At 33.8% G+C, this 12,311-nt stretch overlaps 1 protein-coding gene across 3 annotated transcripts in view; it reads right to left on the reverse strand.

Moving 5' to 3' along the window:
* Nucleotides 1–12,311, reverse strand: part of GLRA3 (glycine receptor alpha 3) — an 86,055-nt gene that overhangs the window by 60,943 nt on the left and 12,801 nt on the right. For 2 of the 3 annotated variants that reach the window (XM_036382236.1, XM_036382235.1), the window contains exon 2: nt 3,697–3,824. In XM_036382236.1, coding sequence (XP_036238129.1) covers nt 3,697–3,824 — 128 coding nt within the window. Of the gene's footprint in view, nt 1–3,696; nt 3,825–4,493; nt 4,701–12,311 lie in introns of all 3 variants that reach the window. The other variant, XM_036382237.1, reaches the window with a different exon arrangement.

The raw sequence follows: 12,311 nt of genomic DNA on the forward strand, positions 1-12,311 counted from the left end.
TAAATCACTACAGTGCTGATGCCTACTTTCAAATTACAATAAAACAGTTACTAGCTAGTTAAAAGGGACTACAAATTACAATAAAACAGTTACTAGCTAGTTAAAAGGGACATAAAAGTAGAAGCTAAAAGTAGCCTCCAAATGCTTTAGAGCTAACTCAAAGACACTGTGCTGAGAGTAAAAATGAACTTCCCAGAATATGGTCACAAAGAATCACGAATGAGAAGCTGTAAAAGCTGGAAGTCATGTTCCAACACAGGAATTCAGGCAAGTTGAACATAGATTAAAGAGAGGCAGAAAAGAAATAGAGCTAAAACTCACTAGAGACAGAAAAGCTAACAATGATCGCTATCTACAAGGCATTAAAAATAGAATCCTGCCAAGATCTGAAAGCTGAAAGAAAATGATTAAGGTATAAAAGTGTCCACGGAAGTGAAGAAGGTCAGAGCAGAAAAGCCAAATGAAGTCTTTGTAGCAGCATTTGTCTCCAATTGCTGGCTGTCTCAAATACTAGAGCCATTCTGCTGGAATTTTGTATGAAGACTGTAGGAGACATTTCAGACCAAGTGAACAGGAACAAACTGACCAGCTGAGGTGATATAAATCCAGACATTATAAAAATCTTTGCAGAATTGTGGAAATACAATTCACTGTGAGTCAGCTGTCACCTGTGTCAATTTTGTAATCAGTGGAAATGCCTACCTTGTTCTGCAAGTATAACTTGAACCAAAAAAAAAACCCCGAGATTTCAGGTATGATGGTGGGGGACGTGAACATGAACTTTATTCTTGCAAATCTTACCTCTCTACCAGCCAAACTGGTAGAAATAATGAGAAGTTTTATAAATAAGAGATACAGATTAATATTATATATAAATACATTACATGAATTAATATATATATATATTTGGGAGAAAGATGTCAAAAAGGATCAAAAATTCTATGAAAAGCTGCCACACAAAACCAGCTTAAGTAGAAAACACTGGAAAAGGTATACAGTGGGCAGTAATTGCAAATACACAACTTTGTGAAGATCAAAAGGAGGTAATACTTCTCTATGTCTTAGTATGTCACATGGCAATAAAATCTGTAAATTAATCAGCAAATTTAAAGCAAACAAAAAAATTCTTTTTAATATTCCAAAAAACAAAGGTTTTATTGCCAGAAAATGAGGAAAAGGCCAAAAATAGAAATAGTTTCCAGAAGGGATCAGGAGAGCATATGTAACTAAATTAAAATTGTTTTTAATTAGGTCCTGGTTTTCAAAGCTTCTAAACTAATGATTGCTGAAAAATTCTTGCCACTATCAGGGCAAGTAATATTTTGCATTTTCCTACATAAATGCCCAAATTTTTACTTTAATATTTAAATTTTTTACATCTAGATTACATAATTGTGCTCAAATTTAAAAGGCAATGAAGTATTTTCCATACTTGCAGGAATGGATATCATCTGCACTGGGACAGTGAGTAAGAGAAGCACTTTACTATAGGCTTAATGTAAGATTTAAAAAAAAAAGAATTGCAACTGGAACAAAGCTTTTACAATGATTCTCAATTTTCTGGTGTATTCCACAGCTGAATAAACACCATGTCTTCTCTATTATATTTTTTGAACAAGAACTCATATGCAATATTCCATATCCAAAAGCAGACCACGAAGACAAAATATATAATTTTGTCTCCTTGACCAAGATTAATTATGAATAAAATCGGTAATTAAAAATCTTGTCTGCATAGGAATTTTACTGGAACAAAAAATGATTTAAAATTAATGTCTGAGTTATCTTTTTAGTACTTACCCTCTTTCTTTTAAGCTGTCACCAATTTAAAACCTTTAAAAAGGCGTTAAGCCCCAGCACTTGTTGCAGGAGTAATAAAACTAACCAAAAAGTGGGAAAGTCACTTAAGGAGATACTTATTCTTAGTGGTAGGTCTGAATCATTCTGAGCAGATCTGTTAAAACTGCATAGCTGTCCAGAAGATTTAGAATGTGTGCTTTTTGAAAAGGAACAACGTCAAATTAGGTTTTGTCTCTTTAAGTCTCAATAGTTACAAAACAAAGCTCTAAATCCTTTGAATTATACTTTCAAGAAGTACTGCATCTAATTTCATAATCTCTAAACCATCTGCCTATTCTTCCCTGTTGCCCCGTCAGAAGATTGTGATTGGATGCCATCCATGACAAACTATAAAATTCAATCCCCAAATCATATAGAGATGTGTTTAAAATTCCAGTGCACGTTTATAATTTCCTGAGAAATATCAGCACCACTAACTTAAAAAAGAGCAAAGCATTTCCAGCTGCAGTAAATCCTGGGTAACAAGTTTACATATACACAAGCAACTGTTTATGGTTTGCTGATGAGGAAGTAATCTGACAAATCTCTTACATGGTCCTTATGAATCAGACTGAGCAAATTCTGGTAAAACCAGCACATGTCAGTGGCTTTAGAGTCAAAACCACTTAAGTTTCTGGAACTTGGAGATGTCAAAAAATTATAACATTTCTTGCTGAATAAAAATTAAGATGGAAAGGCAGTGACAGATGACTTAGAGGAGAAAGCACTGCTTGAAGCTTGAAGGAAAATTTTTGTAGTAAACATGGAGTAAAGCCTTATATGGGGCTTATGTGAAATGCTAGAGCTAAGAGAATCTCTTGAACTCAAGAAGATAGGTATAGAACAAAGCAACTAAGGCAAAGTAAGAATAATATAATTTTTAATCACAATAGGTTTGTTCTTTCAAAACTTTATTTATATTCTGGATAATTTAAAGACTGATACCTTGTTTAAAAAATCAGTAATATAGTTAAATATGATTCCACTACAAGACTGGATCTCCTTTTTTTCAGAAAGAAGACTAGTCAAATTTACCCAGACTTCCCAGACTAGAATGGATGGCCTTTTTATGTATGATACTTTCCACATTCATATAAAAATATAGTTTGTGTAATCCTTCATTAAATACTCTAATGTGCCTGAGTCTAGATAATATGCTAAGACCCTCAGGAGAGTGCAGTCATTCCATTTGCAAACTGTTTCAGCCTTTGAAACTGCTTTGTTTCAATTGAATCTCCTTTGTGATAAGCGCATAAAAGGAACATGCCAAGACAAAATTCCATGTATTGAGAACTTAAAATTTCAGTGGAGAACTGGGAACAGGGAAAAGAACAAGAGGAAAGATGGTCCTTTTGGCATTTCAAGGCACAAATGGTGCCCAAGAAAGAGGAATATAATTTTGTGGTAGACTTGGTAACTAAGATAAGCTGTCTTGAGTTTGATGGTCAATGTCATTAACACACTCTTGAGAATCAGACAGATATGAAGATTTGGCCAATCTTTCATAGATCTTGCTTTCTGTAGTATTTCATGCTATGGCAGTCCAAGCTGGGAATCTGAATCCATCAGTAAGCATTTCAGGAAATGCAAGAAACTAACAAATCATATCAGATAACTCAAATCTAAGGATAAGGTATATTTACTGAAGGCCTGCAATTGGGCAGATGTGAAAGTGGCAGGTGTAGAGCGTATTGCTACTGAAATGAACTGCCACACATATAAAAGAAATGCAAAAGAAGGCACTTTTTTTTTTTGAGTGAAAGGACCTCCTAGTTTTCATATTTGTTTAAGAAATTGCATTTTTGTGTGCAGTAATACTGACATACTGAAAACCTGAAAGTTTAGTTGTGAAATTACCTTTAAAATTTGGTCTGATCCTCGCATCATAGCCTGACATCCTCCCCATTAGCTTATCCAGGAAATCAGATGGCGACATTGGCATGCTACGAGATCTTGCGCTGTCTGTTTCCTTTGTGGCTACCAAGCTAGCAGCAAGGAAAAACAAACAAACAAACAAACAAAAAATTGTTAGAAGTTTTGTTAGCAAAACTTTGATTTTATTTAGTCAATCATAGTTCATTTTTGTAGGAATGGGAAAACAGGAAAGCCAAGACAGTCTTTCAAGCTAGATAATACTTCAAAAACAGTAGTAAGAAAGTAAAGAAAGTAAACCAGTAAGTTCTTTCTATATCTGTCATTTCATACATGCATTTTATTCTGCACAGTTATAGGTTACTTCTTCCTCAGAACTTCTGAAGATTAATAACATTTTCAGTAAGCAATAATCAATATCATTATCACAGAGTTAAATAATGTCATCTGCATATGTGGAATGTCCTATTGTAGAGTTTATTCTGAGACTGATCTATTTTAACTGTGTGTGCTGTGAGAGAAGCCTGGATCAGAAGAAAAAAGAAGTACTGAGGAATTTATTAAAATAGTACTACTATCACCAATTTTTGTTTTATGTTGATAGGTAACTGTAATAAAACAGATCAGTCTCTTGGCAGGTGGTATTTAACATTGTCTTCAAGTGGGTAAAAAAAAAACAACAACCAAAAAACCCACCAAACAAACAAACAAACAAACCAACCAAAAATAAACCAAACCAAAAACAAAACCCAAAAAAACAAAGCAAAACCCTAACAACTTACTGAAGAAACTGTTTTAGGGCAAACTTTTCTTCTCAGGGCCACATGTCAAATGTCATCTCCTATAGCTCCCTCTTCATATGCATGCACAACTCCCACTGACATTCTAAAGTGTGTTCTGCACATGTTAAGAGAGCGCTGTGATCAGCCATGGGACACAAAGGAAAGATTTTTGTTTTGTGGAACAACTCTTGAGTGCTGTCCAACACACTGGAAAAATAACAGTCAGAAAATACATAAATTTTGAGTTATACTGTGGTACACGGTGCAATTGAAACTATTTGTGGCTTTTGGAGTCTCAAAAAAGATCAAGAGCTTTGCATGTTTGTGCTGAATTCAAGTCAAAAATCCATTACAGAAGGACTTAAACCTCCTTTACTTACCCAATTCATTGTCTCCATATCAAGTCACTCTTTTAGAACCACATAAATATGTTTTTGTTTAGATGTAAACACAGGGAATAATGTAAAGACTTTAGGAATTTTTGACTCATAAAAAAACCATGCTAAATTTTGCTTCTAAACAATGGATGGAATATCAAAATGGAAAAATTTCATACAAGTATGTGTGCATGCATAGGCCATGTGGAGCACAGACTGAGAATGTAATTTCTGTCTTTCCAAGACTCTTTTACCCAGGATGATAAAAGTTACAGTTTTATAGAAACTTCCATTTAGAAGGTCAGCTAAAATTTTTGTCTTCAAGTATTGAAATTTGGATTTATTATCTTAAATAAAAAAAGATTTCATATTAGTCCTTGAGAGTTACAAATTTGGGCACGTATAGAATATGAACACAGAAACCTCTAGAATGCTATTGTTTGCTCATATTTTAATTAAAAATGGAAATTAGATCTTTTAGTTGTAATATTAAAGCAGAAGGTTTAAATTTTATCCTTGAGTTAATTGCTTAGCAAGTGTTTATTCTATTCTATATGTAAGTTGATTAGTATATTCTTAAATTGTTCATAAATTGTTAAACTGTTGGATATTTCTAAATGGTTATCAATATTTTGGTATCTCTTTCAGTAAGAAATGTTTCTTTACTCTCTTTCAATAGCTAACTTAGTTTTTTATTTCTTCCCATAGCTGCAGAATGTATTTCCATTTCTGAGAAAGTAAGTATTCAACATATTCTTTTTGTAGTTCAGTTTGAAATTATCCTATTGCCACAATAGGATAATTTCATTATCAATAATTCTGAACGGATCTTATTCCTCACATTATTACAACTTGTAGTGATTTCTGTTTCTGTAAGACATCACTAATACAGCAAAAAGGATACAAGAGTCAGATTACCTTTGTTGGGTACTATCTACTTGGAAGGCAGGAGAAGCGAGTTACTGCGTGTACACACTTAGTATATACACTTAAACACTTAGATTTCTTTCTAGTAGTCTTCTGTAAGGAATTTATATTTCTACTCCTTAGGTATATGAAATTTCTATACTATGAGATATGCAATCCTATATTTTTTTTCTTAATATATATAAATTATCCAGAACTCAAATATGGAAAGGCCCATTGTTTGCTTGAATATCATTTGCTGGAAAGGAAGAACTTGTTTCTTTGCTCTTTTTTTACTTCAATGGAATTTTTGTAAATCTTTCTTTGTTGTACTTGTAGCTCTTGCTTTGCCATGGAATAAAGTAATTTGAAATTAGGGTAACTAATGCTAACTGGGAAAAATAGAAATTGCTCTGACTATGGATTTTCTCAAAGTGACATTTACCTTTTTGTATGATGGAATCATTAGTATTTGCTTTCATTAGTAAGCTTTAAGTCTCAGAGCATCTTGAATAATTCAATGCCTGCTTATGAAAAGAATACACTCAGCATAATTAATACCTTTTATATAAAGAAGCTTTATCTCAAAAGTCATTTGTAATTTGTAGCTAAATATTTCTTCAAGGAATATTTTTCCTTTTACTAAGCTTGGGGTGCAATGAGAAAAAGCTGTTTGAGTTCTGCAGAATTCTGCCTTTTGATTTAACTTTTATTGAAAATATGTATTTCAAGAATACTGTTCGACAAATAAAACTTTCATCAGTCAAAGCTGGCATGTGGAATAATCGTCTAGTTAAAAAGGAGCTAGACTTGATATTCTGGTAAAAGCAAGTAAAGCACTGCATTTTAGGAAGGGATTTTCTGTGTCCAGATTAATATAAAAATTTACTCTGCATGGTAAGGGCTCTTCAGTTTTACTGCACAGTGCCTCTGAAAGCTAGGCCTCTGGCTAAGGGGTTAGAGGAGGGTATACTCCTTTCATGAACCAAGAATTGAGCTCCTTTTAGTGTTAATAATGCACATAACTTTGTCCTCGATACACAACTATTGCATAAGTCCAGGAATGGCTTTGCGTGCCTCCAGAGAGAATTCATTCTGACCTGTCACAGTACTTTAAAGAATTTGTACATGCATTTTCTAACAGAAAGAATTATAGGAATTTAATATCAGTAAGATTTTTAATATCAGCAAGGTATAATGGACTTGTGTTTAACATAAAGTCATAATGTGACTTTAAATTACTGAAAAAGAAAGCTGTACACTTTTTTGGAGGTAGAAGCTTCCCATTGCTGAAGTCTTTTATTGGAGAGAGATTATAACCTGACAGTCTTCTGGTCTGTTCATATTTTATGAGGAAAAGTTCCCAACAAGAATGCTCTCCCTGGGAGTGATTCTGAGCTGTTCCTGTGAGCTATTTGCAAATATTACTATCAGTTATAAGGATTTATGCTATTTTCTAATTTCAGACTTAGAACAGTACTTGACTTCAATTTCCTGGATGTCTCCTGAAAATCTTTAAATTGTAAATTAAGCCTTCAAAAACAATTGAAAAGAAATTTGATAGCTGAAGTTGTGGAAAAGAATCAAGAAAAAAATTGAAAATGTCAAAAGATATATTAAAAATTATTTCTGACCAGACAAATTCAAACCGTTAAAATTTAGAGTTTTTGTTTCAAATAAGCTGTCACACAACACCAGACAAGATCAGAAAATGAGAATCACAAGGACTATAATTACTCCTGTCTCTGGTCTATTCTGTCCATTAACCTTTTTTTTGCCTGAAAATCTGAGAACAGATGAGCTTTGCATCAGTGCCTTGAAGCCTGTCAAGTTGGAATTTCAATCACGGACATAGAAAACTCTCCTAAATCACAGGTGCTTTACCTACAAAGAGTCATATTTAAATCAGAAACTGTTAGGTCAAGCTGAAGATATTTCAAGTGGGATATAAATGTTAGAGAGAAGAAGCAGCCTGACACAGACTAGATGCAGCTTCTCTAGATCAGCTACTACATCCTAAATTTGAGAAAGCAAGCTACTTTTAAGAATGGTGTTCAGCAATCCCATCTACAATCTGGAAAGAAAATGCAAAGCAATTGATGGTTTGAAACTAAGAAATGCAAAAAGAATTGACAGAGACAATTGATGATGTGAAGAAAACAACCTCTTTCCTGAAGTCAGCCCATTTAAGTAGGAGAGTTTAAAACAATTAGAGCGAGGATATTAAGAGGTGTATGAACTGTGAACATGAGAAAGCAGTGAAGAAGGATTCAGAATTCCTGAAACAACTCAGCACTGTTGTGGTGAAGTTCTCACTGTGCTGCTGTGTTATCCAGTGGTGTGGAAAGATTGGAAGAGTGAGTAGAAGCGTGAAGGTCACTTATTATTTTATATGATATTAATGAGACCAGTTCTGGGATGTTGCATCAAATTCCACGTCCGAGTTTTAAAAGGACATTAAAGCATTTGGAAAGGTACTGAACAAAGCCACTAAACTATGACCTGAGAGTTAGGGAAATTTGCTTCAAGTAAGAGACTTTAGAAGCTTAATCTCTTAGTTTATCAAAAAAGAAGAGTGAAAAAAAAATAGCTTGATTGAAGTGTATAAATATCTCAAGAGAGCAGAAAATGCTGGACATTTATCTAAAGAATAAAAGCAGAAGAAAAACCAATGAGATTTGGACAAATTCAAATGGGAATTTGGACACACAATTTAATAACAGAAGATCAGATTGTACCAACTAAGACAATACAGCTTTCTGGATGAAACAATTTAATAAAATATGAGGTATTGTTCTTCATCTATGGCTAGCTTGGTGAAAAGGAATGATATATAGAAAAGCAAGCTAAATTCAAATTAAACAATGCAAATCTCATGCAGAAATCTTCAGACAGTCAAAAGGCACTTGATTGATTTGATTGAAGGAAGGGAAGCAATGGGCATAGTTCCAAGTGTGAAATGATGTCTTCTCAGGGTCCTTCTACACAGGGGTTGGGTCTCAGGCTTGCAGTTGCTGTAATGAGGTTTGAAAGTTATAGCTGTAATGTTGGCTCATCTTGCTCAATTCCTTTCACAGTTGGGTATTTGACTTACTAAGCAGTTGTATGAGCATCAGCTCCTTGCACAGTAGGAACTTGAGCTCTGGAATGGAAAGTGCACTTGAGCTGCCCAGAAACAAGAAGCAGTTTAAAGAATCAGAGGTTGACCACAAATAGGAAAAAGAGAGGCAACTATTCTGTCTATGACATGCACCTGCAAGGAATAAAGAATTTTAAGCTAAATGATAACGTTATCATGAAAGTGAATGGATGTGAAGTTGCCAGGAATAAATTTAGATCAAAATTAAAAGACTTTCAATCACTGAAACACTTTAGTTATGGAATAGTATAACACTTTGAGCAGAGATAGATAGCCCTGTGTGTTTCAAGATGGAACTAGGCCTTAGGAGAGTGTGACATGTATGACTGTGATTGCAGGTGATGGGATTCAGCTATTTTTTAATCCTCTCCTGAGAATATGTTTACATTATTATTGATTCTTTCATGTTTTTAAAATATTTGCTGCTACAGAAGTCTGAAAAAAGTATAGTTAACACAGCTATACAGCCAGAGCACCAAAATCTACAGAATTTAAATGGGAGGTCTCATCTATCAGCTGGCAATTTAGGTACCAAGATAAAGCACGGGTCATGAATAAGATAAAGCATGGGTCATGAATCTGTTCTCCTGAAATGTCTATTTAAAGTAGGAATGTTTGTGAGAGAACATCTTTCTCTCCTCTTCCTCCAAAAGAAAACTATTGGAAAAAACTCTTCAAAGGGCATGTACAATTACCACAAATGTTTCCTTCTCTAAAACATTTAAGGCTGAAAAAAATCAGATAATCAGATTGCTTTCCCATGTCTTTTTTTTTTTTCCTGAAGAACTACTGTGTTCTACCTTTAAGTTGTGTCTATCTATCCTAACCTTCTGCACATTTTTAGGAAAGCACAAACAAGGGAAAGAAACTTTACATATGAAAGTGTTTTATACAATCTTTATTTCAAAAGGCACATTTTCAAATGTAATTTCAGGCCTACTACCTTTGAGACTTATCACTCTTATACTGCAGAAAGTGCTGTTTTTTACTGATTTCCCTCATTTAAACATTCATCTTCAAGGTAGGATATTAAAAATTGTTTTCAGTGTGTGGTTTCAGCCTTATAAATACATATATTTGTTTGAAAATATTGAAGAAAAAGGGTGAGTACTATCAGCATTTCTATAAAAAAGATTGTGTTGCTCCAGAGGGGCTTAATAAGAACAGTATAGACAAAAGGGAAGGAAGAAATTACATCTTTCACCATTTGCTGGGTCTTCTCATTTTGCTGCTGCAACAGGGATGTGACAGGCAGAGAAAGAATATGGCGTGCTGTAATTATACCTTCCTGGAAACTTCCTAGAGAGATGTTTCCAAGTCCAGTTTAGGACAATCTGCTAATTTTTCCAAATTGGTCTGAGTAGTCTCCAGAGTCTCGCAGACTTACTTTTGAACTCAATTGATACAAATTATCTTTGAATTATATGGTAAGTTCATTTTCTCCCTTCCATAGGTAAACTACTGATGCATTTTTTCTTGAAAAATGTTTTCTCACATTAACACTGAGTTACTGTCACATTTGTCCTGGGGATTCATTTCATCTGATCAAAAATTACTAATTTTGTCTTGAACACAATCCATTTTAGTCATTCAGAGAGGCTGAAGTTTTGCATTTCATTTTACAATGCATACTACAGTGCCACTACATGCATTGTGATGATCCAGTAGGTCTTTCATTTCATTATTTAACTTATTCTCTCAGACAGCAAGTGTGGCCAAACCCCTGGAGCAACTGGATGTTGTGTTTGTGGTCCATTCTCTTGATGTTTGAATGTTTTAATGCACTTCATATGAAAATACTTCCCAGAGAAGTTCAAAGAAATTAATTACACCCTTAGAAGGAAAGCAAAAACTGCAGCCAATATGCATTTGATTGCATCTCACATACATTGCTACACAATAGCATTTCAGTAAATTATTTGAGCGGTACTTACTCTGATTCACCAGCAATGGCTAGGAGAATTAACCTCATAACTAGTGTCCTTGATTCTATAGCTGTAAGCAATGGTGATAGAATTCATCAGCTTTTAAAACAAAAGATATTCAGTGTAACCATGTAATTTAGAGGTCTGCTAGGAAGGAAATGATCCTCTAACTGGAGGTGTTGGATCATCTGATGGTGTCTTGCTTTTTGAAAACTTTAGCAGTAAGTTTTTGTGCTATGAAGAAAGCATTCAAAGCCTCTTCTGAATGATACAGAACTTCATCAAATACATTTGGTAGAATTAATGGGGAAAGCAAGCTTTTAATTTGGTGAGGTCAGAAGCATTTTTGTAATGGTACAAAAATACGGCTTTTTTTGTAATGGAAATGTCTCTAACTATCTGATCTACTAATTAAGTAGGTGAAGGACTAACAAGATCAGAGTCTATAGTAAGCATAATTTGCACACATTAGTCAAGAGGTGCATAAACCTGAACAAAAATACCTTTTTGAGAGTAGAATGTTCCAGCATGTGATATCTTAAAATAAAATAAAAAAATATAACAGGAATGATTACTGAAGGCCTCAAGCTGATCCAAATTAGTGTTTTCCTTGTTTTTACAAAAATAAACCCTGCTCTTTTAGAAAGACAAAAACTTCTTTCAATTTTACACCAAAAAATGTAATCCATTAATGTAAAGCATAAACAATACTATTTTTTTTATTTTTTGGGATAAGGCTAAGGTTTTTCCAAATTTTTTCATCATTTATCATTGAAATGCATTTGTTCAGTTAAGTGGCATGACACAGATATTCTTTTGAGGTGTAATGTGTTTAAACTGACTGAGGTAGATGTGTCAGGAGAGAAGTACAAGTCTCGGTGGTTTACTGCAATAAAGAATTTTAAATTTGGAAACCTTAAAGATTAGCAAATATTGTGGAGGGAGTTCAGAAGACAGGATAAAATTTTTTAAGCAATTATTTTTTAAATTTCAATAAAATTTAAACCCAACCTCTTTACTGAAAATTGAAATGCTTCATAGAAAATAAAAGACAAACAGACTTTTCTGATTGGAGGCCATTCATCAGCAATATTTATTTATGAAAATCCAGCGCCATTCTGGAAAGCCAGGAGCTATGTCAGGGGGTCACAGCTGCATGGACCCAGTACTGAAAGAGACATACTAAATAATCTGTCACTGCTGCTCCATTCTACTCACATAGAGATACTTTCTTCTGAGAAACAAAACAATACAAAATTAATCTCCTTTTCTGAATTATCCTTGGAAGACAAGCTCTTTACATTATCTGTATTGTGAACTCAGGGAAACTGAACTCTTAGTTTAGATGCCTGAATTAGACAATGTTACCATCTACCATTCAAGGAGATAATTTTCTTCCAACTCTTTTGTATTCCATTATGAAAATAACTCTATTTGAATAATGATTTATTGGTGAATAAATTAATTTAAT

This window comes from Molothrus ater, chromosome 4 (assembly GCF_012460135.2).
Source record: "Molothrus ater isolate BHLD 08-10-18 breed brown headed cowbird chromosome 4, BPBGC_Mater_1.1, whole genome shotgun sequence".
NCBI classification, from domain to species: Eukaryota; Metazoa; Chordata; class Aves; order Passeriformes; family Icteridae; genus Molothrus; species Molothrus ater.